This window comes from Gallus gallus, chromosome 34 (genome assembly GCF_016699485.2).
Source record: "Gallus gallus isolate bGalGal1 chromosome 34, bGalGal1.mat.broiler.GRCg7b, whole genome shotgun sequence".
Classification (NCBI taxonomy): Eukaryota; Metazoa; Chordata; class Aves; order Galliformes; family Phasianidae; genus Gallus; species Gallus gallus.
The window spans coordinates 3,287,714-3,315,706 of NC_052565.1; the positions used below are offsets into that span (position 1 = coordinate 3,287,714).

Here is a 27,993-nt window from a genome sequence, read left to right on the forward strand (position 1 = left end):
CGGCCGCTGCTGGGAGCGCGGCCAATCAGAGCAGCCGTGCATGCCCCCTTCCTGATGCGGCTCTCTCTCAGAAGGGGTGTTGGTGCCGCGCCGCGCCGCGCCTTGGTTCCCGGAGCAGCTCGGCAGGCATCGCTCCTCGGTGCGGCTCTGGGAGCCACCGCGGCCGTCTGTGAGGGGGGGTGGCGGTGAGGAGAGGCGGCCCCGACGGGGCCGCGGTGCAACGCACGGCGCTGGGAGCGGCCCCGGATACCGTCCAGGTACCGCCAGGGACGGTTCCCTCTGCGGGGCGGGCGCGCGGTCCGCGGGTCGGGGTGCGTGCCGGGTGCGTGCCGGCCGATGGCGCACAGGGAGACGTGTGAGTGAGGGTGTGTGTGTGTGTGGGTGTGTGTGTGGGTGTGTGTGTGTGGGTTGGGGGTCGGGGGGGGGAAGGTGTGTGAGAGAGCGTAGTTATTAATTCCCAGTGGATTTCTAACACTCCTCGAGCCGCTCAGTCCCCCCCGGTCAGACCCGCGTTTTCCCTATTTCTTCCAATCTCCTCGCTCGCTCCTCACTGTAATGACCTGAGTGCAGCATTGCTCAAAGCAGAGAATTGATAGACAGAATCTGCGAAGCGATTTGTCTCAGTGTGACTCAGCGCTGTGTGGTGCTGCGTCCCATCTGATGGGTATCCGTGGCCGTGTTTGGGGTGCGTGGCTCATTGTGCAGCTCCTCCTTCCTGTGCGGCTCCACGAGGTGCGGTGGTGTCACAGCTGGGCTGCCTCGTTCCTTTGGAAACAGTCCTGGGATTACAGCTGGACAGAAATGGGCGCCGTTTGAATGTTCAGAGCGGTGCCTTCAGCAGTGAACGTGCCAGAGGTCTTCAATAGCAACAAGATCAGCTGGATTTATGGCACAGATTTTTGGGAGCGATGGTAATAGGTGTGCGTGTGTCAACCAAGAGAAGATCAGTGTGTATGGATCTTGTCTATCAGTGTGCAAGCCAGAAAAGTACTAGGAACAACTTATTTAACATATAGCTAGAGATGGAGTGGAATACTCTGAGCCTGGAGACAAACTGGATATAGCTTTTGTCAGAACAACAGTATTTCAGTCTGAAAGCACAGCATTTCTGTGACCAGCTGCTTGTGTTTCTGCTGTATTGGCCCACAGCGATTCAAACAACACAGAGAAACACAGAAGTGTACTGTAATTCATCATATAAAGTAGAGGACTTTATTCGCTATGAGAACAGATGTACCTTCTTTCTCCTAAATGTGTGCTGCTGCAGCTGATCACCTCAGTGTCAGGTACAAATCTGAACCAAGGTTTTGTGGTTGAACTGAAGCCAGTAGGACGTGTTCACGTGCTGCTGATCCCAGCAGCTTCCTGCAGTGGGTGCAGCTGTATTTAGACACCGTGTGGAATTTGCTGCTCTACATGAAGTTATTTCTCAGTCCTTTTCATAAGAATGTTCAGCAGAGCAGTTAACATTTAATTGAGATATGCAAAGAATTGGAACTTGTAGAAACTTCTGTGAGTATTGAGACCCTCTGAAAACTTGTGGCTTCCTCTTTGTGTCATGCATCTGAGATTGTTGTTTTGAGTAATGACTTCTCTTTCTGACGCCTGATGTTAGTAGCTGTGTTGTAGTTTTGATCAAGTGTGCCAAAGACCCGGGACCTACAACACAGTAAGAAAGGCAGGCATGGAAGGAGTTTGTATTCCTTCTATATAGTATATAGATAAATAGACAAGGCAAAGTCAGGATGAAGTTTTAATCCTAAATGTATTTGTAAGTGATGGTGGTAGTGCTGCCTGTAATTAAGCTTGCTTCACGTTTCCCGTTATAAGACCCTGTTTTCAGTGGTGTCTAAGTTGGCCGAATTTGAACCATTCGGGCTGAAACTTTCCATGCTGAATGTCTGCTTCAGATGAATTGGTTTGGAAAGATTAAACAAAAAAATGGTTTCATTGCTTCTGGGAATGAAATCAAGAGAAAAATATTTTCTTTTGCTGTGCCAAGTTAATTTTGGTATTTCCTGGGTTTTGAGTGCTTGGGTCTGTAGCCTTGATGATTTTATGAATGTACGTTTGTTTCCTTCAGAAAAGGAAAGTAATAATAATGCCTACATACATACATTCAGATAACTAAAGAGTGTTTAAGTTGATGTGAAAACTGTAAACAATTAAGTTGCGTAAGAAACAATCAATATATATAGTATATATAGTAATATAGTTTGTCAGTGATAGACACTTTGGTCCTCCCTGCTTTTAGTAACACCCATGTGGTGTCCAGGATATGTGGAAACATTGCTGGAGCCTTTGGGGCCCTATTATATATGTGTTTATTCTATTTCCAATTGTTTTTTTTCCTTTTTATCTCCATGCCTGTTGGTTACTTCTGACTATAACTGAGAGCTGATGTAGTCCTACAAACAAACCTTTGCATTCTGTTCATGCTGGAGGAGCTGAAGCAGGGGAAGAAAGTAATTATCAACTCTTCCCTAAATGTCAGTCACTACCAGGGGAAGTCAATCTGGTATATGGCATCTAAGAGAAACTACATGGATACCTGTTATGAAGGAGAGATGCTGTCTGTAAGCACTGTTTGTGTCACATTGCCACCTAAATGACGATGTGATCCTAAAAGGAGCCCTCAAGCTCCCTTCCCATACCCAGGTTATGTAGATACTGGTGGTGCTAAGAACTTTAACTTCATTTGCTGGCTTTTACAGTAGGTGATTATTTACTGTTTGTTTGTCCTTGCTCCCCTATCCAAACTATTTCAGTGAGTTTTATCTTCTGGCAAGACAGAGTTTGTAGTTGAGGTTTGGTTGAAAAAATGAAGGATTGCAAACAAGAGCTGTGGTAGATTGCAGTCTGGAAAAGAAAAAAGTCCTGGGGGACTCTTGCATTGTAGCTCCTAAAGGCCTCCGAGTGCTTCTGGGGCTGTATCCTTTAACCTGGACTAGAGAAGAGTCTTTGAAGTTCCTACAGTTTGATTGGGAAGGGAGACAGAGGATGAAGGCGGTGAGGCACAGAAGTGAAAAGATCCATTCAGTGTTATGTATCTGCTCATGGCAGTGATAGGTTTTTCCCTTCTGTGTGAGGTGAAGAGACAGGCTGGTTGTAGAGCTGTGCTGGGTGACTGGTTGCTGAACTCATCTGAAAAAAATCAGTCTGTTTCACAAACAGGAGAAAACAAAGAGTAGTTGGAGAACGCCGGTGTATGTGCATATGGCGTTGTCCTGCAGGACAAAGAGGTGCTCAGGCTTGCGACTGTCCTAGAAACTGTTCCAGTAATGGAAATGTAGTGACTTCTGAGCTAACGTGGATGAGATTGCTGTCATGAACACCCTCCTGTGGAAGGGCTCTACCCAGCAGCTAACAAGCTTGGCCCCGTAATGTCTCTGAACTCGATCCCTCAGAAATGGGAGCGGTGGTATACAGTGACAGGGAAGTTGTTTGCACAGCATTTCTCTTGAAATGACTCCCACTCGCTCTGTTCCTAATCGATGTGTACGTTCTTCCACATGAGATTTCAGTGGATGCAGTATGTTCCTTCACTTCGTCCCCTGAATGGGTGTTGACGTGCTATGAAACAGCTGCCTTGCTCTGCTCTGGAGGTAGGTGCTCTTTCAGAGGCTGAAGTAACTCCTGCCAACATCCGGCTTGTCTTATTAACCTGTTGGGATTGCTCCAGACCAAGTTACAGAGGACTGCTGTGTTATGTGGCAAATGATCTGGAAAAGGTATTTTACTGTGTACGTGGAATTACACTTGCAACTTGTATCTGTAATAGCCATCAGACCTTGCTGTACAGCTTTTGTTCGCAAGGGAATATTGAAGCAGTTCTGTACCTTCCTTGGTTGAGGTTCAAATGTGTAGGTGGAAATCTGATTACTGAATAAGAGCCTTAAGAAATCGGGCTGTCTTCAGGATTGTTTCTTGGAAGAAGGATGGCAGCAGGGCCAGTGTGAGAGTAAGTGTGGAGAAGCGGTCAGTATGCGGTGGTGTTACTTTCCCAGCTGCGCAGTGGGCTTTTCTGTAGTGTGTAGCTTCTTGCACAGCAGTGACCTTTCATTCTTATTTCTGCAGTCCCCGAAGTATGCGTGATCTGGAATTGTGCAGTAATGTGAGTAATACCTGAAATCTCGTTATGGGCTTCCAAAGGAAGTCCTATGTTTGGACATCCGGTTGTATCTTTCTAGGAAAACCTGTTGTTCATCATCCTTTCTGGAAAGTGGCTTTGGAAAGGTATATTGGCAGAGAGAATTTACAGTATTATTTTAAGACACTTAATAAACCATAGTGTTCCTTTATTACAGTGTAAAGCGGTGTCAGTTTTGAGTTTTATAATGCATTTAAGTGCAGTTGTGGCCTTCATGAATATAATACCAATGATTATATGAGAAGGGCACTGCGTAAGCTGAAGATGAGTTGAGGTTGGACATTACACACTGATTTTCCAAGAGGACTCCTTCAGAGCCTGGAGAAGTAATTTCAATAGTCATCTCTTTTCATTGTAAGCTAATTGCTAAATATTGTAGCTGCTTAATATAGTATGTAATTTGTTCACTTCTTTGTGGTTATGTTCCCAGAATGGGGGATAAAATTGAATTGGAGTATTTGAATATTTGAGTATTGGGATTAAAAAGAAAATTTGAGTCAAGAAATGAGATGGTACTACTTTGCTAGCTTAAGAAACAGGCCAGATAGGGAAATGGTGTGTTTGTAGCTGCTTTGAAAAAACTTTTCCACTCTGCTGTACCTGGTGCTGTTGTGCTTAGAGTGTGAAGATAAAATGTGAAAGGTTGAAGTTAGTTGCATGTAAATAATTTGTGTGCCTTAATGGACGTCATGCAGTAGCTTAAGAGCGTTGTGAATGGAAGGTTTTCTATGAGCGTAGGTGGTAATTGCAGTGTGGAAGGATACAAATGGTGACTTCAGCCGTGTGGGGCCCAGAGGTGGAAGTCATCACTCCTGGAAGCAGGAAAGGGAAGTGAGACTGAGTCAATCAGGAGAGCAGCAAAACTGTGACTGTCTGATACTCTAGTTTGTAGGAAGGGAGAAGGCGTTGGTTGTGCCAAGGGCACAAGGTCTGTAGTTAGGTTTGTAAGTGCAGCATCCTCCCTGTCTGTCAAGCTGCTTCTGATGCAGTCATGGTCTCTTGGATCCCAGGAGTGCATGACAAGGTCCTGTTCTGGAGCACTGATTTCATTTGCTTCCAACAGGTGCTTCATTAGGTTTATGAACTGTTTTTCTTAATTCCATCAAACTAGGGTTTGACTTACTGGGTGCTGGTTTTACAGTTTTAGAACTTGTGCAGCATAAAAAAAAAAAAATGACGCTTTTTCCGTGACATCCTCGTTACACGTGAACTGCAGTGTCTTACATAGTACAGCTGCAAGGTTCCTTTTGAAAGTAACGATCCCCAGCTCATACCTATGAGAAAATCAAAGCAAACATTTAGCCCTTGCTGGGATCCATTACACAGTAAGGAAAACCTTCCACTCTGCTGAAAGCGGTCTCTTACTTGGTTCTTAAGACTGGGGAGATAGAGAGGTAAGTAATGATCAACCTGGCTTCTTCCCCTCTTCCTCCTTTTCCCATGAGAGCTCTGTAGAACTCACCAGGTCTGGCATGGCAGAAGCATTCTGGAACTCAGCAGTGCTTTTCCTTTGCTCTGAGTAATGCTCTTGTACTTCTCAGCTGGCTACCCAAGGCAGCTCAGCTCTGCTGGGTATTACTGGGCATATCTACTTCTGTTTTATAATTGTTGTGTTTCTTCTGGTATGAGACAAAGCAGGTTGTTATCTTAGAGTCACGGTTTGTTCACCTCCTATGTTTTTCCTGCAGGAGAAACATGTACGCGGTTGTCACGGGGAGCTGATGGTCAGGCTGTGATACTCAGCTAAAAACTGCTCATCAGAAGCGCTAACATGCAGAATTTGCAGTGCTGCATGCCTGTAGTTGGTAGGAATAAGAGGTGAAGAAGTCTCTCAAGTGTTAATATTCATTGTGCTAGATGGGTGCAAATGGGCAGCTGTGTTCCCAGGAGACAGTCATGTTGCAGGGGCATTGAAACAGCTTCTGAAAGAGTAGCTGAGACAGAGAGGTGCTTCTTGAGGACGAAGTTGTCTGTAGACTTCTGGAGATGCTAAAGTGGGCGATGGGCTTCCCTTCTTTTTAATCACTGATTTTTAAAAGCAGTCCTGGAAATACATTGTACTGATTTAAATTGCTGATATGAGGAGCTTCTGTCCATTATGAGGAAAAAAAGCTTAAACTTCAAAAACCTGATGCTGAGTTGCAGTTTAGATTTTTCTCTCCAAATATCCCAGACTCAAGTATTTCTTGCCAGGAAATATTCTTCTGCTTAATTTCAGATGCCATATTGTTAACGTAAAGCAGAATTTGAATGTGAAATGATGCAAAAGGTCCTCGCTTTCATGATTGCTGGATAGCTGCTCCCTGTACAGTTCTCTGTATACGGTTGAACACGTGGGGCCTGTTAATCGAACTAATCAACAGCATGCTTGAACAGCGGGACGTTTTTAACCTTGGTAATTCATCTTGCCCTTCTCTAAGAAAGGAGGAGACGAAGGATGTTTTGCACTGCACCTGTTTCTGGTTCTTCAGGGTGCAATGAGTGTAGCCAGTATCCAGAGACAGGGCTGGATGGAGTAGTACAGCCTTCAGAGCACGTTGGTGTTTTTCATTTTTGTGAAGGTTTGGTTTTTTTCCTGACTGAAATCACAATGCAGTGCTGCACTCACACAGCTCATCTTTTTGGATCGTTGCGTCTCACTTTAAATAGTGAGGTTTGAAAACTGAACTGGGAGTAGTCCAACAAGTTTATTCTCTTAGGCCATTGCATTGAAAGCATTTAACAGCTAGCAGGAGCAGGACCAACAGTGTATCATACTTGTGCAAAAAGAGGGAACTAGGAAGTGAGCAGCAACTTACTGCTTTTTTTGTTCTGTTCTTTGGTCAGCACAGAGGAACACAACAGATCTCCTTAGGAGCCTGTGTTATTTTTCTCATTATGACTACAACTTCTGGGACATCCTTAGTAAATCAAAGTCATTTCTGAATTACCTGAGCACAAATAAAAAAAAAAGCATCCGAAACATAAAGTTGACAGCTGTGAGGTTTTCTTTCTGCGTTCACCTCCCTCAGAAACAGCTGAAGGGATTTTAGAAGACTTTCCGAAGATATCCCCCTTTGCACATAGGGCAGAGTTAAACAGAAGAAAAACTTAGTAAATCTACTACAACTCACTGTGTTTTGACAGCTTTTGTCTCTTCCTTATTGCAGTAGTTTGTGCATGTGTTTAGTTGGTACCAATATTTCAGGGATAACTGCTCTTAACACAGGTTTTACAAAAGGTTGGTTGCCATTCGTTATTTCCCAGGGTGAGGAGTGTGCTGTTAGGCAGAGGTCAGAATGTGCAGCCATGGCTTGGGAACATTTTCTCGCTGAAGTCAAAACCTGAGGAGTGAGCCATGGGCTGAAGGACTCTGATTGGAATATTGATGTGAATCGTGGCTGTGGGAAGGAAGAATGGGGAGAGGGAGCAACTAAGCACACATTCACAATAACAAACAGCAACAAAAACCCCATAAAAGCAGATGTATTTCATTGAGAACATAAAAAAAAAAAAAAGGGCGAAAGGAACGAAGATGGCTAATATTTCCACAGGTGATTTTTTTCTATTGGCCTTCTGTCCCCAGATGGAAGACATTCTGTCCCAGCAGCTTAATCAAGAGTTCAGGAGTTTACGGAAAGGTTGGAATGAGGTTCAGTTTCTCCGTATTTTGGTGAAACTGTGCAATAACTGTTTTCATTTGACTGTCTCTGTGACACGTGTGCACACCCGGGTCGGATTTGGCAGAGAAAGAGTTAACAGCAAACTGTACCTCCCTTTCCTGCCCTTTGAATGGGCCCTAATGATTCTGTGCTCTGTAATGTGATCACAGAAGTAGGAAGCCATGATGAATTGGTTGGTTGCTGGTCCTGCAAGTGTGTGTTTTATTACAGCATGCAAACTTTGTGCTCTGCAGCATCTAGAGAAAAGGATCTGGATTCCAAATCATAGCTGAGTTTGATGTGCAAGTCTGTTTTTATGAGGTGTATCTGCTGGCTCAGGGCTGAGCACCAAGGAGGTGTGCAGCAGGATGGGAGAAGCTGCCCTTCTGCTCAAAGCAGGAAGCGTTTCTATGGGAATTAATTTTGCTATGTTGAATTTGGGTGTGGAGTGAGCTGCAAAATCCTTCAGCCTCATTCTTCCCTCCCTGTTCTATGTCCTTGTTCATTCTCTAAATAATTTCATGCATGCAACTCCAAAATTCCAGGTGTTCAGTGTGCGGTAGTGTCCCACAAGACCATCGTCACTGGGCCACAGGACTCCATGGCAGGGGCAGAAAGCCCACGGGGACACATGGCAGGAGCAGCATGGCGGCCTGGGCAGGTCCCTTGGGGTGGGCACAGGGCAACAGATGGGCAGCAGCTGCCTCTGGGGAGGGGGCTGGCCCAGGGCACTGCTCCTCACCTCTGCAGAAAGCACTGGCCAGTCCAGGGGCTTGTTCTTACATAGAATCATTAAGGTTGCAAATTAGGTGTGAGCCCTAAATGCATTTTCTTTTTCTGCTTAAATGTCGTGAGCCTGGATGGTTGTGTCTTACTGCATTAAGGTACGTGTCTCAATGATGTCGGCTCTGAACTGTCAGCTCAGGCAGCTGGGCTCAGTGGTGTTGTGGGGCCCTTCCCATTGAACTGGTGATTCTGTAGTAAGTTAATTGCAGGTCTTCTGCTCCTGAATGCCTTTGCTCATAAAGCAAGAAATGCCATCAAAGTCTTAACTTTCATCGGGAGAGAAGGTACCTTATTTCCTCCTGCAAATTAAAGAATAAGACCATTTTATATGAGAGTGTTCTGAAAGCAAAAAGGAAAAAAAATCCTAACCGTTCAGAACTTTTGGATCTGGTGATAGTGCAGCTGACTCCCATGCAGAATAACTGCATTGTGGTTACCAGACCGTCCAGCTCAAGTCACTTTGTGTAACTGTCCTATTGCTTTTGTAGGTGTTTTCACAACAGTGGAAAACCGCATTGTGTAAAGGAACAGTAAGCCATGTGGGTAAATGCGAACAGCAGTTTAAACGTGCAGGTATGTCTTTTGTCAGCCAAGGAAGAATCCGTAATGGGATCTCAGTGGAAGACATGAGAAAATCTGCAGCTCGAGGACTTGTGTCCATTCCACTCAGAGGATCTCCTCTCTGGGCCTGCCTTAGTGCTCACTTGAAGTTCAGGAGGAATCAGTTCTTGCCGTGCATTTATACCTGCACAAGGAATTGAGCACAATTTCTGTGCTGGTTATTGCAGTGTTTTGTTTCTTTTTGGAAATATACCCAGTCCTTACTCAGCTATCTTTGCATGCTGCTCTGGTAACTTTTCCTGAAGATGAAACGCTGTTGGGGCTTCAGCTGCACAGCGCTGTGCTCCATGCTGGCTTTCCATGGCCGAGCAGCCTGGCTGAATCCCATTCCTACTGCCAGGCCTGATTTTGTGGTGCTGCTGATCTTGCATCCATCCTGTCCCATTTAGCTGAATTTTTTATTTCCTTGCTGTTGTGCATGGTTAGGAGGCGTCCATTTGCACACACTGTGATTCACTTTTCTATTGCCTTCCATTGTGTAACACAATATGAGCGTGAAAGACTCTCTTCTGGTGTCAATCTGGAGAAGACCCATTTCATGTTGTGATGCACAGTCCTGGGGTTTGTGTGTGTTGTTATGAAGATGGCAAACCACTCTTCACGGCCTCACAGAAGGCCTGCTGGCTTCAATTATGTGTTGTAACCCGTTGACTACCCTATGTAAATCATAATGCAACTTATATTGGCTTTTATTGCATGTTGTAACGTGATGATAGGCCCTTTTCATGTGGTGCCTTTTGGCTTTTTAACAAACCAAAATGTAACAGCCCACCTTCTTATATTCTAATGTAATGAACTCTTTCCACAGCTCTGTCTGATGCCTCTTGGCTTCTCTGAGAGATCCTATTCCTAATTTAATGAGTTCCTCTTCACATCATAATGTAATTAATACTGCCTTTTACAGCATATCCTCACACATCAGTGCCAAATCTTCCCTAGCAAAGCTATAGTTTTTTCTCATCTTCAAATGACTTTCCTTACTTTCAGTTTGTGGCCATTGCCTCTCATACTGTCACTGGGCACCCCTGAGAAGAGCCTTTTCTTGACTCCTTCTCTTCCCCATCAGGTATTTACACACGTGGAGAAAATCCCATAAGCGTCTCTGTGGCTCTGTACTGAGCTCAGGGCTTACAGCGCTTATGTTGGACAAACCATTGCTTCCCCTTGTGTTTAGCTTGCAGTGAAAGCACCTGCAGTCACTGGATGCCAGCCATCAGCAGAGTTCATTTTTCAGGGGCTTGTGTTCACTGTGATAACTTGCATGGCTGGGGCCAGTGCAGTATTGCTCTGCAGATGTGTTGGTGCTAACGATGTGAAAAAGAATACCTATGTGCTGTACGAAGACAAAGAGAGAGAACTTGAATATACAGATGAAAACTTTGAGATCATAATTATGTTGATTTTATACAAGCTGGTATTGGAGCTAAAATGGTAAAAAACAGGAAATAAAAGTTTCATAATCTCTTGTTTTTCCAGGAAAGGAGCATTTCCTTGTCTGCCCTGGTAAATGGTTCTCCTACAGCCCCACGTGACGTGTCCTGTCTGCCAGCCAAGGAGGGCTGGCTGTGACAGCTTCATGGCCCCTCAGCTCTGCTCCTCACAATGGTAGGTGCTACTGGAAAGTGTAGGACATTCTTCTCTGTCTCTTCTGGTTTTATAGACTGTCAGTACTTAGTCTGCAGCAGTCCTGGCTAGCTTGCCTGAAGCAATTAATAACAACACACTGCTGAAGTGATTTTTATGGGCCCAGCAGGAGTGTAGGGGATCATTTTATGGGCTGGCACATCCTGGGGGGATGAAGAGACGTGTGTTTCCTTCAAGTATTGTGCATGGTGCTCAGAGAGCTGCTGTGGGAAAACGAAATTGTTATGGGACAGAAAACACACAATGGTCTCAAGCCAGGTGCTCTCTTTATACTGGACAGACTGTCTCGCAATGTCCTTCCCCTGGGTGGTGCTATGGATCTCTTGTCTCCTGTTAACTGAGCCCAGAGGGGAAAAAAGTGGCGAACAAATGCACTGTTTGAAGAAAGGGCCCATACCCTTGCAGGAGTTCTCCTTGTTGACTTCATCCTTGTGTTCAGTACAGTGCTGGGGCAGATGGGGTTCTGTGAAGCTGATAAAGCATGTGGCACCACTTCGGATCGGGATGGGAAGTAGGCCTTAATAGCTGTTACTGCTTTTGTGAAAGTGCACATCTTCATGGGCATAATATGGAGGGAATGATGGGAAATAGCTGAGAGGAAAATGGAAAATGTGTGATTAATTAAAAGCATGTAGTTCAGTGACTGAAATTACGCGTTCAACAAATTACTTATAAACTAAACAGTACTCTGAGGATGCAGGATTTGACAATGCAGGCACACATGGAAACACATTTTATACAAGTTACAAGTTAGAGCCTCATCTTGTCCAGAGGTAATATATGGTAGAAGCTGGTTATATGGTCAGTGTGATCTTTGCATGCAAACGTGATAGAATCATGGAATTACCAAGGTTGGAAAAGACCCACAGGATCACCCAGTCCAACCATCCACCCATCACCAAGAGTTCTCACTAAACCATGTCCCTCTACACAATCTCCAAACGTTCCTTGAATACCGCCAGGGCCGGTGACTCTACCACCTCCCTAGGCAGCCCATTCCAGTGCTTGACTGCTCTTTCAGAGTAGTATTTCCTAACGTGCAGCCTGAACCTTCCCTGGCACAGCTTGAAGTCATTCCCTCTAGTCCTATCACTGGGTACACGAGAGAAAAGGCCAACCCCAGCTCACTGCAACCTCCCTTCAGGTAGTTATAGAGAGCAGTAAGGTCTCCCCTGAGCCTCCTCATCTCCAGATTGAACAATCCCAGCTCCTTCAGCCACTCCTCATGAGGCCTGTGCTCCAGACCCCTCACCAGCTTTGTTGCCCTCCTCTGGCCATGCTCCAGGACCACCATGTCTTTCTTACAGTGAGGGGCCCAAAACTGGACACAGTACTCAAGGTGTGGCCTCACCGGTGCTGAGTACAGGGAGACGATTACTTCCCTGTTCCTGCTGGCAACGCTGTTTCTGATGCAAGCCAGGATGCCATTGGCCTTCTTAGCCCCCTGGGCACGCTGCTGGCTCATGTTTAGTCGAGCATCAATCAGTACCCCCAGGTCCATTTCCTCTACGCAGTCTTCCAGCCACTCTGCCCCAACACTGTAGCGTTGCCTGGGGTTGCTGCAGCCAAAGTGCAGGACCCGGCATTTGATCTTGTTGGACCCCATTCCACTGGCTTCAGCCCAGCTATCCAGCCTGTCCAGATCCTTCTGTAGGGCCTCGCTAGGCAAGCAGATGGACACTTCCAGCCAACTTGGTGTCATCTGCAAACTTAGTGAGGGTGCACTCAATGCCCACATGCAAGTCATCAGTAAAGATATTGAAGAGGACAGGCTGCAGCACCGACCGCTGGGGGACACCACTCGTGTCCAGTTGGCAGCTGGATTTAACTCCATTCACCACCACTCTCTGGGCCCGGCCCTCCAGCCAGTTCCTTACCCAGCCAAGAGTACCTGTCCAAGCCATGGGCTGCCAGCTTTTGCAGGAGAGTGCTGTGGGAGACAGTGTCAAAGGCTTTGCTGAAATCTAGGTAGACTACATCAACAGCCTTTCCCTCATCTACCAAACGGGTCACTAGATCAGTGAAGGAGATCAGGTTGGTCGAGCAGGACCTGCCCTTTATGAACCCATGCTGGCTAGGCCTGATCCCCCGGTTGTCCCACACGTGCCGCGTGATCTCCTTCAAGACAGTCTGCTTCATAACCTTCCCTGGCACCGAGGTCAGGCTAACAGGCCTGTAGTTCCCCAGATCCTCCTTACAACGCTTCTTGTAGATGGGAATCACATAGATCATTTAATCAATCATCACATTTCCACATGGTCACGATAGGGGGTCTTTCACTTCTCTGAATAATGTGCTTCTGCTGACCTTTTGCTAAGCTTTCTGCCTAATCCACCTTTTTCTTACCAGTGCTTAATAGTTTCCTGTTGGACAGAGTGAATCCGCAGGGCTTTGTTGTTTGCACAACAGAAGGGTGTCCTGGATCTTTCCCTATACTGCAGATAGATCCATAATGTGCACAACAGGTTGTGCAGAATTTGATGGTTTGTTTATTTTTTTATTTTATCCTGAGCTCCAGTCTTAAGAGTTACTTCATTTTACAAGTTGGAGAACTCTGCATGTCATTGGTAAGCATAGATAATTTATTTACTAAACTCTTCTGGTTGCACTGAGCTGGTTTGCGTGTTCAGATCTGTTACAGAACTGTTCTGGCTGTGAGCAATGGTCTCCTGCTATTCTGATGGTGTGTGAGCTTTTGCACCTCACCCAAGTGAAGCACAAGGCAGTAAGAGCACAACAAATAGCACCACAGCTCTCTGTCCATTGCAGAGCCTGCAAAGCCCCATTCATGCTGCTCACGTTGCACAGCAGTTTTTATCTCCTACTCCTGCTTGATGCAACCCGAAATAAAAACATCTTTGCAATTCCCTTTATGTTTTTTTCCCGAGATGAGGCCTTTTCCGGGCTGCGTGAGCTGGAGACTTCAGCACTGACTGCTGGATGTGCCAAAACAAGCCACCTGTTTGTATACAGCCCAGTAACTCCCTTGCACAAACATCCGCCTTGCCCTGCTGAGATGTGCTGTGAGGGCCATGCTTACAGTGGTGTGGTCCTCACACTTCTGCCTGCCCTGCCAGCAGGGCTGCTCTCCTTTCTGGCTACCCCATGTCCCAGTGCGGCACTGTCTGAAGGTGGGAAGGGCAGCCTGGGGGCTGTTCTATGGGGGAGGCTGGTGCTCAGCCAGTTCTACAGAAAAGAGGATGGTGGGAATCAGCAGTTGGAGCTGACTGATGGCAGCATGTTCTGGACATTTCATTGTCAAAATGAGAGGCTTACAGGGAACTTAGGGACACGTGCATTGGTGATTTTTTTTAATGGGACTTGTCATCTGTCTTAAAAGTGATAAATCAAAAGCACGAAGGGGTTGCCAGCTTTAGACTGCTCGCTGTGCAGCCAATATTTGCTACAACTGTGATCTTGGAAGGAATAGGTATTGATAAGGAAAGTGGTGTGTACATTTGTTACATGGGAAGGATTCTCTGCGACCTATCCATGGTAGAGAAAGATCACTGTTTCGTGTTCAGGTACAGTGGGAGGTTTGATACAAAACCAGATAAATTAAACTTTAAAGCCTTCCAATTAGATAAAATGAGGAGAGCAGTAAGTGGAGCAGACTGGCACTACTTTGTCAAAAGTGGCCTTGAAGAAAAATGGGCTGAACTGTAAAGAAGTGCTGGAGCTGGCTCAGGGAGTGGATGCATCTTTACATAAAACTGCACATATAACTTTAAAACCAGTGTGGATGAGTGATAAGCTGTTAGAGTTAATTGCGAGAGAAAACAGCTCTAAAATATGGAGGGAGCGGTGGCTGTTGAAGGGGTTGCGGAGCTGCAATACAACTGGAGGATTTGGAGAGCAAAATGGAGAACAGGTAAATGTGGCCATTAAGCTGAAGATAATGTTGGTGTTTAAACACTTTCTGTGCTCAAACAAAACCAAATATGTGCTCTCTGCCCCTCCTGCTGTGTAATTTCCATTAGATGCTTTACCACTAGATGTTGTACTTCCAAGGAATAGTAACACACCTGTGTTGGTTTACCTATTGCACTCAGTATTTATAGTAATTTCTATCAATTATTATATCATAATATTGATACAGCTACTAGAAGATAATGTGTATGATTATGTATTGTGAGCTGTAGTCATAGAGTAATATATATTGAGATGTTGTAGTACACCTATTACATGGTATTGCATGTACTTACGTGTATGTTATATAAATATGCTTGAGAGTGGTACATATTCTGTAGGAGACTCTTACAGGTTCATCATGTGTGCATTACATGACGTGTGGTGCTGCAGTTGCAGCAGTTACAATTCATACCTCATATGCCAGCAGCAGCTGCTGGCCTCCAATACCTGCAGGCTGTAGGTAAATATCTGTTGGGAGATGGCTTCACTCACACGTGCTGCAATTTCAGCTTTGCTATGGGTGTAACTTTCATGCATCTGGTCATGAAGGTGGTGTTCAACATGAGGATGGGTTGGGATGCTTAGGTAACCACCACGTGTATCTCTCTGTATCTCTGTGTATGAGGAACTTCAGTCAGTCTGTTGTGATAATTAGAACCACCTACCTTGGTGTTTTTCAGTTAAAGCAAGCTGGAGGACACCATGCCAGGTAAGGGGTACATGTTGATTGGATTGATGGCAGGCATCTGAAGCTTGGCTTGTTTCTTCTGTCTTGCAATTGGCGTGTGTATTGCTGATTTTTGGCAGTTTGCAGAATGCCTAAATAAAAGAAGACTGAAAACCCGAGTGTGGTTGATAAGGTAGGGGCAGTCCTCTCCCTTTCCAATCTTTAAAGTGTGAGCTGTCTGGATTGGCTGTGTGCTTGCGTCAGCAAATGATGCCCAGATCTGGCTGTGATTAAAATGTGCTTTGGCTGAGTTTAGAATTGCAAGTAAGAATTGCAAAACTAAGCAGGTGTCTTAAGCGAGGCTCCAGGAGGAGGAAAAGATGCTAAATCACAAGGAATAGATAGTCTTCAATAATGCTTTTTTTTTCAGTAAGTGTAGTTATATAATGGCATTTTAGTTCATTTCTAATTGCTCACCATTTTCCTTACCACTAAGTAGTACCTGATTTTGCTATTCCTGCTGCATATTTTCTGTTTCAGTCACAAAGAAATCCTTTCTGATGTGGCTCAGTTACATTAAATGTTGTCCCAATAACAGTGAGGAATGCTGAGCAGTGGCATTTTACAGTGATAGAGGTTTTGTGCTCTAAAAATCATAGGAGTTCTTCTAAAAATGCCATCCTTTCATGAGGTTATAGGATAAGGAGAAGTGACTTTCATCCAGAGTCTTCATTACATCCAGAATGTAACTGCACATTTTGCTTTTGCTTCTCCCTTCAACCTGGAAGTACAGGTGGTGCTGAAAAACGGGGCCAAATTTTATCCTATTCGGAGGCAGAGGAAACCAAATGGAATTCAGGACCCTGGGTCTGGGTTGGCTCTAAGTTTCGTTGTGCAGGTGGTTCTCTGGAAATTTACTGGGACTGTTAAGCTGCAAACTTGAGCATCATCAATCCTATTGCTCGGTGGTAGTGGGTATTATGCTGGCAGTAGAGTCTGGGTTTACTGGAGCAGCACTGAATTTTCTTCTCTGCTGAACAAGAAGATGATGACGACTTGCTGAAGCATTAAAGCTTTGAAAGATGCAGCTTAGATGAAGGAACACGTTTCTCCACTCCCTTTCTATGGTGGCAGTGGTAAAGGCTTTGTGTTGCAGTGGTAATGAAGAAGTGAGCATAGTCTGGAGTAGTGACTGCTAATACTCATGGCAGTTTGAACAGCTGCATGTTCTGTAAACCTGCTTCTGGTCAATGTTTTTTTTCTTCTGAAGAATTACAGTCATGGTGTTTGCACTTAGGTATCTCATCCAAAGCCTGCCAGAGCTGAAGAAGCACTTGGACAGTGCATGCAGCGATGGGGTTTACTTTTTAGGTGGCCCTTTATGGAGCCATGGGTTGGACTCAGTTGAGCCTTCTGGGTCCCTTCCAACAAGGGATATTTTATGATTCTATGATTTCCTTTAATTGCATTTTTCCCTTCCTGCTTTCCGTAGGGACCATGTTGATGTGTACAAATGTGTAAATAAATAAAACTGTTTTGAGTAAAACAGAATTGATTGCTGTATGTATTAATTGAAACTAGTTGAGAGTCGAAGTGAATTAGACGGCTCTTTCAGCCTTCTTTAAGCTCACAGTCATATTTAACAGATGAACTCTCGTGTTCCTAGAGCGTGAGCCTTGACAAGTCTGGAGGTCCAGCGGTGTCCAGCTGACTTGTGTGCTCTCTGGCAGTTGGGAACCAGCGCAGCGTCTGCCTGCAGCGTTTCCAGTGGTTGGAGGAGGACGAAAAGTGCACAGCCTCTGTTGCATGAAGGTGAGAGTTGGAATTCTGCAGAATTTGTCCAGATTCTGTGCTGACTTCTCGAGAAAGCAGTGAGGAAGAAGATTAATTGAAATCTGTCTCATTCGGGGTCCAAGAGTTGTGGTAGCGAAACCTTCCTTCTGCATCCTTCTTTCTGTCACCGCTCTCAGCATTGCTTTGGGAGAGCGTTCTGAGCTCGCTGAATGTGAGGCTCTTCCTTTTCACTGATCCACTCCATAAGCAACCTGTGTTGTGATTCATTCATTGAGGATATGGATGTAGCAAAGCCTTACTAATGTTCCAGAACTGTGTTTTGGATACTGTGAGGGCTTCAGGAGTATTGGAAAGCTTTTGAAATCTTCAGGGCTTGCATTATAAGCCTTCAAAATGTAGAAAGCCCAGTTGGGTCAGCTGTGCAGGGTACCAGAGCAGAGTGGAGAGCTGATGACATAATCCAGATAAAGCAAAAACACCCAACCTGCTGTCCATACATAAAGGTATGAGAGTCTACTTGGCCGATTCCCCTTGAAAAGCCTGCAGCTGTTTCCATACCGACTCCCACCCACCCACCCACCTGTGAGTCCAGTGTCACCTCAGCCAGGGGAGCTTGCGTGCACACAGAATGGAAGTGGAAGATGAGCCCCTTCCGACCTTTAACAAAAATAAAATGGAGATGGCAGTTGTTTTTCTGTCTTTAAAGACAAAAACCTTTTTTGCACATCTTTTGGCTTGATGACGGGAGCAGGTGTTCTCCCACAGATACGGCTCTGTGCTGGGACCACTGCTGGCTGGTCTGGTGTGTGAAGGGTTGGTAAATGCCCGATGGGGAGCAAAGGTACTGGAAAGGAGTGGGCTGTTAAATCTCGCTGGTACTGAACAAATGTAATAGCTGTCTTCAGTGTAATTCATAGCACATAGGGGGAATTCAGAAGGTATTGTATTTGTAGCTCTTAACGAACAGTTGATTTCCTGACATGAGTAAATCTGTTAAAAAGCTGGGTATGTAGCAAGCAGATACAAATGTCATGGCATAGATTCTGTATTGGCTGACGTGCAGGGAAGAGAGTAATAGCAATGCAGAGACCTCCGAGTATGAAATCCTATAAAGCATTTTTTTGGAGACATCAGTGCTGGGGCCCAATTTGTTGTGCCTTTTATGTAAAACATTTCTGCAGTTCCATTTGTGACCCTAAACCAGGCTTTGTCAAGTCAGACCTGCGGAATATGGGATGGAAGTCTTCATTTTTAAAGCCCCGATGAAAGACACTGAATAACCACAATGTGAATGTCCTCTGCTGTTCTTACCACCAAACGCTTTGGTCCTGGACCTACTCACCGAGCTACTGAAGCGATGTTCAAATGGAAACAGTGATATGCTGGTAGTGTCCCCATCATGGAGGAGCACAAAGGGGTGGTCAAGGGATAGGAGAAGAAAGGAAGAATGTCCTTTGTTTCTTCCCTCTGGGACCTTCAAGAGCTGTTGATAAACATAAAGATAGAAAATACACACATAAAGATAGTAGTTCTAAGGGTTGGAAAAGATAATGTGAGGCACCCAAGGTTTTTCCCAGGTCAGAAAGCTTTGGAACTGTCCCAGAGTTCAGTTTCTGTGATCTTCATTTTGCTGAGCAGTTCATGGCAGCAGAGAGGACTCGTTGGTGTCCGGACAAAGAGGGAAGAGGAAACCAAGCTGTAAAGATGTGTGGAAAAGCAAGGAATTAATTACTGCTTGCACTGGTTGTTTGTCGCCTTACTGCCCTTCTTGCCTCCCTGGAGCCCAGCTGACTTCCTGGGATTGCTGAACGGCTGCCTTTTGCCACCTCCTGCCTGTCGCATCGAACACCAGGGCGAATTGGGTGGGTAAGTTTTTGAGCATTCTTTATTTCAGTGAAATGCATTGAGTGTCTGAGGACAAAAGTCCAAATACCTGCCAAGTGTGTTGCAGCAATCGTGGGATTTCTATTTCAAAGACTTTTTCAAAGCCCTTCACAGGGAAAGTAAACGGTGCGTATTAAGAAAAGAGGCATCTAGAAATTTTAAAGAGGGCTAATGTATGAAAACTGCTCCAGAGTTGTCAGTGTGCAGCTTTCTCCATGAGGGCACTCAGGAATTTCGGTGACGATGAGTGCTCCAGGCCCAGCTCCAGCAGCACACCCAGCTTGCACATGCGTGCACGTCATCTTCATTTGGCCAGCCGCTTTCGCTCCATCACACTGCATCATCTTGTGATCTCTTTGCTCCCTTCGTGGGCAGCTTTGCTCAGTCTAGACTCGTTGCAGAGACGTGAACGTATCTCAGCCCAGCAGTCCTCTAATTGGTGCACTGCCTGCCGCGCCGGCACTGCAGGACCAGAACCGTTGCAGAAGAGCTGGGGCTGCGGAGCGCCGGCCCGTGCCGGCGTCTCATTGGTCAGCGGCAGCGCCGCCGGCTCCGATTGGCTGAGGCGGCTCGGGGCCGCCCGGCTCTCCCCTCAGGCGGTGCTGCACGCGCGGCCCGGGCCGCCCCGCTCGGCACCGCCGCTGCAGCCGCTGTGCGGGCAGCACCGAGGCGGAACTGCGGCAATGAGGAGCGGTGCTGAGGACAGCGGTGCCGGAGGTGTACGGGGGAACGGCTCCGGGCCGGGGCCGGGGAGAGGAAACGTGTGTGGCCCGGGCCGAACCGCCCCGCCCTCCCCTCCCCTTATTCCCCTCTGCCGTGGGATGCGGGGATTTGGGACAGCTGAAGGAGTCGGGGCCCCTACCGCCGCAGCGCTGCTGCCTGCATCCGGGCCGGGCCCCCCCGAGCCCTCCAGCGCTGCTCCCGGTGCCCGCCGGGGCTGAGGTGGACACGGGGCAGTGGGGGAGATGTAGTGGGGATATGGGAGTTTAGGGGGGCTGTGGGGGTTTACAGGGGGCTATATGTTATATGGGGCTATAGGGGGCTGTTGTGGGAATACAGGGAGGCTGTGGGAGGTCATGGGGAGGATATAGGGAGATAGGGGACTGTTGTGGGTATAGGGTTATACGGGAGCCAGGGGGGGGAGGGGGTACAGGGTGATATGGGGCTATAGTGGGCTGTGGGGATCCACATAGGGAGATATGGGGATATAGGTAGCTGTGAGGGGAATATAGGGGGATATGGAGCTGTGGGGGCAATATAGGGGACTGTAGGGACTATGGGGGGGATGTAGGGGGCTATGAGGGGAGCTATACGGTTCTATGGGGGGGGCTGTAGGGGGGCTGTGTGTAGACTACAGGAGGGTTATAGGAGGATATAGGGCAGTAGGGGCCTGTGGGGAGGATGTAGGAATATATGGGGCAATAGAGGGGTTATAGGGGGATATGGGGTTATAGGGGGTTGTGGTGGGTGGTGGGAGGGTATAGGGTGATAGCAGGGTGGAGGGAGCTATAGGTAGGGATGTTGTACTATCAGGGGTTGTGGGGAGGCTGTGGAGGACTGTAGAGGGGCTGTGGGGAGCTTTTGGGGGATATAGGGAGATACGGCGCTATAGGGGCTGTATGGGGGATATGGTTTTATAAGGGGCTGCGTGGGGCCATAGGGTAATACGGGGCTTTAGGGTGAGCTATAAGGGGATGTGGAGCTAAAAGGCTCTGCCTTCCTGTCCCCCTTCGTTTCCCACCAGCTGTGGGTTGCTCTTAGGGTTGGCATTAGTGTGGCAATGAGGAGCAGAATGCAAACACCTCCAAACACGTTGTTACTCCACAGAGATCTGCACAGTGACGCTGCGCTGCTGACAGCGCTTCTCAACACCAAACCCCGAAACACAGAGCAGCTGCAACACAGCTTTAACTAATAACTAATAACTACTTTTATTTCAGCTCTACATGTAACACTACAACAAACGTGACAGACGAAGACCCATCCCTGCGGAGCAGCACTACTCCCTCCACGTTCTCCAGAACCATCGGCGCAACCTGGGCCTGGTGGGCGGCACATCTTCCAGCACGCTGAGGATCAGCAGTGTCTGCAGCACCAGACAGCGCACGGCCGGCTCGCTGTCCTCCTTGGCTCCCTCCAGGGCTGCAATGGAGCGGTGCTGTGTCACCACGTGGGCCCCACACGGCACTTCCTGGGGCACGGGGCAGCGGGGGGGGATGGCTCACCTTTACGGATGTCCGACATCTTCTCCCGGTTCTCATTCCTCAGCTTTCGCCCTAGCAGCCCTGCGCACATGGCTGCTGTCAGCGCTCACCCGTCCCCGCGGCGCCCAGGGACCTCACAGCATCCCATGGACCCCCACGGTGCTCCAAGGACCTCCAAAAACCCCATACTACCCTAATAGTGTCCCCATCATCCCCAGCAACCCTTCAGTGTCTCAGGGACCCTATGGTGCCCCAGTGACCCCTGTGGTGCCCAGCTGCCCCCAAGGACCCCAGAGACCCAACACAATGCTTCAGTGAACCCCATAGTGCCCCAGTAAGCCTAGTGTTGCCCTAATAACTCCCAAGAACCCCACCATTTCCCCAGTGACCCCCCAGGACCCCCCCTGTGCACCGACCCCACAGCATTCAGCTGGAGGGATGGGGACCCACTGGGGATGGGACTCACCGAGGAAGCGCACGGCCGTGTCCCTCACGGGCACCTGGGGGCTGTGCAGGTGCAGCACCGTGTCCTTCAGGTACTGCTCCGCATCTCTGCCCCTCTTCTGAAGCTGCAGAGAGCATGGTGGGGGTGGCACCCGCAGAGTGGCTTCCCGACCCCCCTTCTGCAGGGGAGCAAGGGGGGTCCGGAGGGGTTGAGGGGTGGGGGTCCTTACCAGACAGTCAGCAATCATCCAGACCTCCGCCGCACAGGCCAAGCGTTGCAGTTGCTGCCAGCCCAGGAGCTTGGCGGCGTGGATCAGAGCTTTCTGAGCAGCCTGGGGAGCAGTGACACAGGGGGGTGTTGGTGGGAGATCCTGGGGGAACCCCCATCCCAAACCTGGGTCAGCGCCATAGCCGATCCCGTCCCACAGGTTCTGGGGGAACGGGGTGGGGGATGTGGGAGGGTTTTCCTAACCTTAATGACTGTGTGGGTGGGTGAGGCGGAGGGGGGAACTGGGAGGACTGTATGGGTGGATATGAGGTGGAGATCTGGTATCTAGGAGGACTGTACACGTGGGCACAGGGCAGGGAGTAGTTGCTGGTCACACCGGATAACCTCGCGACCCCGTGACCCCACAAGCTGCCCCCACCTGCGCCACGTTGGGGATGTCCTCATTCATGTGGATGAAGAGTGGCAGCAGACTCCTCTCCGCCTGCAGCAGCAGCCGCTTCCTGCCTGGCGCCTCCAGCAGCAGCGCAAAGAGCTCCATGGAGCGCCAGCGCACCTCTGCGTTGTCCTGGGAGGAAACACACACGGGGTAGTGCTGAGCTCTGCACGGTGCGGGGGCTGCTTGAATGCTCCCCGCTGCCCTGCGTCCCTCACCTCATTGAAGCAGGACAGCAGCTGCACGGCCAGCTGGCTGAGCACACCTCGGATGCTGGCGGGGTGCTGTGCCGCAATGTCCTGCAGCAGATGTATGGCCTGCAGTTTGATGTCAGCCCGCATGTCCTGCAGCCACAGCAGCGCGTCGGGTAGCAGCAGCTGCATCCTCCCAGCATAAAGGTTCCTCAGCCCGCGCAGCGCCAGCTCTCTGCTCTTGGGCTGTTTGCTGCGGATGTATTTCCTGAAGATCTTCTGCGGGCAGGTGTCATCCTCGTGGTGCCCCTGGCAGCTCCACAGCTGCGATGAGTGGCGGTCAGTGGGCGGGAGGGGGCCCATCCTCCCAAGGAGACCCCCCCACACCGTCTCCACACCCACCTCGAGGTAGAACGCCATGGCGGGGACCTCCCTCCACTGCAGCTGGTGGTACTGCAGCAGATTCTGCAGGTGTCTGAAGATGGGTCTGCACTGATCCCGGCAGTTCTTCAGCATCACCCTGCGGGGCAGGGGGAGGGCTGAAGCCGGGCTGGGGGGCTGACCCCACTGGGTCTGGGCTGGAGTAGGGGGACCGGAACAGCCCATGCCGCCCCACAGTGTGCTCTTCCATCTGCCCACCGTGCCTCAGCACCCCCTGAGCACTCTCCTTGTTCCCTACTTATTTCGGGAGCGCTGCACTTGGGGCACCGTGTAGGGCAGTGTGTGGGGCAGTGCGTGGGGCAGAGCATGGAAGGGGTTGGGGCCGTACTTGGCAAGGGAGTGTAGGCCGTTTTGCCACGTGGCAGCGCCCTGCAGCCGCGCCCACAGGTTGTGGGTGTCCATGGAGAACGCCAGGTTGTCCATCTCAGCGCACAGTAGCAAACTGTGGGCCGTCTCCACCACCATCCTGCATGGAAACGGGGCAGCATTGGGTCAGCACAGGGTCGGGGGTCAGAGGTCAGTGAGGGGCCAGGGCACAGTGCAGAGTCAGGGTTCAATCAGAAGTCATCATGCAGTCAGGAGTCAGTGTGGGGTCAGGAGTCAGCAGGGGCTCAAAGGTCAGCGTGGGGTCAGGGGTCAGTGTGGGTGGTGCCGCGGGGTCAGAGCGGGCACTGCGGTGTTACCTGATGGCAGAGGTGGGCGCAGATGGGCGGAATGGGTCCTCCGTGATGGCGGTGATCTCCAGCGGAGCTAGCGGCCCGGCGGACACCAGCTGGATGATGAGCGCCACAAAGAGCTCCGGGAAAACCAGTCGCACCTGTGGGCCGTAGTCCAGGTACTGCAGGAGCTTATGCAGTGCCGTGGCCGCCTGCGGAAAGCACCCGGACAGCACTCAGCACTGAGCTGCTCCCCTGGGTTTGGGGGGGTGGGGGGGAGTGTTCCCAGAGGACCCCCAAACTCACGGCCGTGTGAAGGACGCCGACCTCGGTCTTCTGGCCCAGCGGCACGGTCTCCAGCTGATGCAGCAGCGCCTGCACCATCTTTGGCACCGCATCCACCGAGGACAGCGCCAACTCCCACAGCTCCCATATGTCCCTGCGGCACAGAGCTGTCCTCAGCGGGAGCCCCTCTCTGAGTGGGGTGGGAGTCCTTCTGTATATGGGGTGGGTGTTGTTCTATGTGTGGGGTGAGGGTCCCTCTGCACCACAGGTGAAGGTCCCATGGGGGGTGGTCTCCCTCTCCGTGTGGAGTGGGGGCCTCTCTCCGTGTGGGGTGGGGGTCCCTATCCACGTGGGGTGGAGGTCCCTGTCCTTGGGGGGTGGGGGTCCCCCTCTGCGGGGGGCGGGGGCAGCGCACTTGTCGCAGGTGGGGGAGCAGCGCAGCAGGCTGAGTGTCATTGCGCGAGGGTTGGCGGCAGCTAGTGAGGCGAAGCTGCTGCGGATGGTCCTCAGTGCCTGCTCCTCTGTGATCAGCTTCCTGCTCCTGTGGATGGCCGTCACGATGCGCTGCACCTGGAAGGGTTGCAGGGACAGCAGAACTTCACTCCAGGCGTCCCCAGGAGTGACCAAGCGCCCTGAAGTCTCAAATCAGACCGATGCCGTGCAGGACAACCCAACCCAACACAGCCTTCCTGCACCCAACCCAACCCCGTTCTAACCGTCAGGACCCAACCCAACCCAACCCCACCTCCCATGGGCTCAGCCCCCTGGCAAGCAGCTCCCAGTTGCTCACATCATTGGGCATAGGGTTGAAGTCAACCGTCAGGATGGCCATCAAGGTGGAAGCCACCTGGGTGTTGTAGTTGCTGCAGTCCCTCATGCCCTGCAGCGCCAGGAGGATGAGATCGGTCTTCTCTGAAGAGTGCAAGTGCTTCTCAAAGCGCTGGGGAGGAATGAACGCAGAGGGGGGGAAGGATGTCAGCCATGCTCCCCCCACCCCCTGCGCCCATGAGTCCTGGCGCGACAATCCCTCCTCACCAGCAAAATGACTGTGGTGTTGGTGGTCCAGGTGAGGGAGAACTCGTGGTCGGCTTCCCACTGCTCCAGTTTCCCCTGCTCGTCCAGCTGCCCTTCCCAGCCTGGAAAGGAGAGCAAGGCGCAGGTGCGTGAGCAGTGGCTGCCCTGCAGGGAGCTGGACAGCTGCCCCGGCCCCAAGCACGGGGCCGTGCGGCAAAGCTCCCCAGCACCATGGGGTTCTTCACTGCTCTGAGCGGCAGCTGACGCAGAGGTCAGCAGCCGTTGCCTTACGGCTTCTCCACAGGACAAATCTGTAGAGGTGACGGAGAGCGCTCAAAGCACAGCGGCATGTTTTGTGCTCCTGGACAAAAGCGCAGCACAGGATGAGGCATCCCACCAGCTGCCCCAGCACGGGCAGGCGGAGCTCGTCATAGCTGGCAGATGGGGATTGTTCCGAGGAGTGACGGGGCTGTACGTGGAGAGCAGAAAGTTGAGCGCACCCCCGGAGTGGGCAGAGCGTGGAAAAGGAGAGACAAAGACTCCACACTATGGGGGTCGGGCCCTTACCTTCTCCTGGCAGTAATGTGCCAGCGAATGGGTCAGCTTCCAGATGCGCCCCACTGCCCTCTGGCGCACGGTCGAGCTCTGTAAGGAGGTGAAGGGCAGCAGCACCTGTGGGAAGAGGAGGTGCTGCTCTGCCCTGTGGCCCCCTGGATCACCCCAGAAGGTTTTTGGGGTGGTGGGGATGGGGGGGGAACACTCCTCCTCTGTGTGCTCCCCATGGGCAAGGCTCACCTGGAAGACGTCTTTCAGCTCCTCTCCGATGCTGGTGCTGGGGTGAATGAACACCAATGAGTGCAGCATCTCATCCAGAGCCCTCAGGGTCTGCAGAACGGACAGGGTGGAGGGAGATTAGAGGGGAGGGGGACGGGGGATGCATGCAAGGTAGGGGGGTCCTGCAGCTCCCCGGCACCCACCTTGGAGTAAAGGTTTGTGTCCAGGTCCTGCTCTGAGGGAAGCAGGAAGATGCTCCGGAAGCACACAACAAAGAGAGGGATCTTCTCCTCCAGAGCCCCCTCCACCTTGCTGCAAGAACAGGGACAGCGGCGCTGGGAGTGCTGTGCTGCAGGATGGGGAGTGGATCCCCCCATGGGCAGCACTCTGCAGAGCAGGGGGGGCAATGCTGGGAGGAACCCCTCCTCCATCGGGATGTGTGGGGCAGAGGGAGTCCTGAGAGCTGCTGTGGTCAGATTGGGGTTGGGGTTCGGGTTGGGGTTAGGTTGTTGTTAGGGTTAGGGTTAGGTTATGGTCAATGTTAGAGCTGAGGCCCAGCAGTGCTGCAGGACCCCCTCGGCCCTTTGCCCCGCCCCAAAGGGGGAGAGCAGCAGCCCAGTACTGCCAGGATCGTCCCCGGGGGCTGCGGGGCCATACAGGCAGTGTGGGGCCATTCAGACACTGTGGGGCCATACAGGCAGTCTGGGGCCATATGAATGCTGTGGGGCCATCCCGGCGTGGGGCAGTACCTGAGGGAGGTGATGGCGGCTACCGCTTGCAGCCGCAGTTCGGAGCTCAGCTCTCTCCGCGGCTCCTCTGCCAGCAGCACCTGCAGCACAGCGGGATGGCATCAGGCATGCAGTGCTCCCAGCACTGGGAGGAGAGGAGCCGCCCACTGCCCCCCCTCCAGCACCCACCGCCCCTCACCATGATGTTCTCCACAAGTTCGTTCCGGCGGCAGAAGATGCGCAGTTCCTGCACCGTGTTCCTCTCTGCTGCGGAGCCGCAGATGGTGCGGATGCTGCACAGGAACTTCATCTTCTTCTCCTCATTCTGAGGCTGCCAGCGAGCGTGGGGAGCGTGAGCGGGGGGGCGGGGCCAGGGGGCACAGCCCTCCTGCGGATGCAATGGGCCTGGGGGGGGATGGGGGACCGCCGTGATGGGAGCGGCCGCTGTCACCTCTGTGCTCCGGAGAAAGGCCTCAATGTTGTCCATCGCGTAACGCTCCACAGCACACATAGGCAGCCCAGGGGCATCCAAGGGGGGAGCTGGAATTGGGGGTAGGAGGGGGATTGGAATTAGAGCTGGGTTTAGAGTTGTGGTTAGTGTTACGATTGAGGTTAGGGTTGGGGTTGGATTAGGGTTAAGGTTGGGGGTGGGGGTGGGGTTGGGTTAGAGTTAAGGTTGGGTTTGTGGTTAGTGTTAGGATTGAGTTTGGGGTTGGGGCTAAGGGTAGAGTTAAGGTTGGGGTTGGGGTTCAGGTTAGGGTTAGGGCTGGGGTTAGGATTAAGGTTGGGATTAGGGTTGGGGTTGGGGCTGGGTTGGGGTTAGGATTAAGGTTTGCCCTCAGGGTTGGTGTAGAGGAGCCCAGAGCAAAGCGAGGAGGAAATTCTGCCCTCTGCCGCCCCACGCAGCCCCCACACTGTGCAGAGGGCACTTCCCCCCCACCCCCCCCCCAGCCCTGCGGGGACCCTCACTCACCGGGCGGCACAGCAGTGGGCTCCTGGGGGAGTTTGTCCTTCTCCTTGGCCTCAGCGGGGCAGGAGGGCTTTCTCTCCTCCATCGCAGAGGATGAGGGCTGAGGTTGGGGACGGGCCGTGGCCTGGGCAGCCATGGGCGGAGAGAAGCGCTGCGGTTTGCCCCGAGGGGCGGCTTGCACCGCTGCTCTGCTCGCGTGCTGTCCCATCTCAGTCCTGACGGAAAGTGAGGGGCACAGCGCTGGCGCTGCTGGAGCTGGGGGGCACGGGGACGCGTCACAATGGGCCCCGCTGTGACCCGCTGCCCCGCCCGCGTGGGGCCCCCGGCAGTGCTCAGCTCTGCTCAGGGCTGCTCAGTTCCCCAGTCTGCGCTGAGGAATGGATATATTATTGCAATTATTTTATTAAATCGCTATAAAAGAGGGCAACGGAAGCATAAAACTCAGAAATTGGAAATACGTGCTTCACATCAAGGCTGAGCTGCTCTGCAGGGGGGTTCAGGATTTCCCTGGTGAGTTCACCAACT

At 50.6% G+C, this 27,993-nt stretch overlaps 1 protein-coding gene and 1 long non-coding RNA gene across 7 annotated transcripts; one reads left to right on the forward strand and one right to left on the reverse strand.

Annotated features, from left to right (window-relative positions):
- The first annotated feature begins 72 nt into the window (after window positions 1-72).
- Window positions 73-25,864, forward strand: LOC121108081. 5 transcript variants are annotated; one of them, XR_005842376.2, is made up of 6 exons: window positions 73-257; window positions 9,066-9,150; window positions 10,675-10,803; window positions 17,088-19,081; window positions 21,040-25,141; window positions 25,301-25,864. It is a non-coding gene; the product is annotated as an uncharacterized LOC121108081 (long non-coding RNA). The 5 variants fall into 5 exon arrangements; XR_005842378.2 differs by having other exon boundaries at window positions 21,040-24,204; window positions 24,514-25,864; XR_005842379.2 differs by having other exon boundaries at window positions 17,088-17,233; window positions 18,397-19,081; window positions 21,040-25,864.
- LOC121106503 (maestro heat-like repeat-containing protein family member 2A) lies at window positions 21,099-27,722 on the reverse strand. 2 transcript variants are annotated; one of them, XM_040654796.1, is made up of 21 exons: window positions 27,472-27,722; window positions 26,950-27,038; window positions 26,698-26,829; window positions 26,520-26,599; window positions 25,974-26,082; window positions 25,792-25,881; window positions 25,564-25,668; window positions 25,288-25,465; window positions 25,018-25,118; window positions 24,773-24,922; window positions 24,398-24,552; window positions 24,004-24,136; window positions 23,725-23,909; window positions 23,370-23,507; window positions 23,003-23,120; window positions 22,628-22,924; window positions 22,395-22,541; window positions 21,978-22,079; window positions 21,770-21,872; window positions 21,325-21,384; window positions 21,099-21,241 (listed from the first exon to the last, which is right to left on the reverse strand). In XM_040654796.1, the coding sequence occupies exons 1-21, from the start codon at window positions 27,674-27,676 to the stop codon at window positions 21,099-21,101; spliced, it is 2,820 nt and encodes a 939-aa protein (XP_040510730.1). In that variant the 5' UTR covers window positions 27,677-27,722. The 2 variants fall into 2 exon arrangements, with proteins under 2 accessions (XP_040510730.1, XP_040510729.1); XM_040654795.1 differs by having other exon boundaries at window positions 22,628-23,120.
- Window positions 27,723-27,993: the final 271 nt, after the last annotated feature.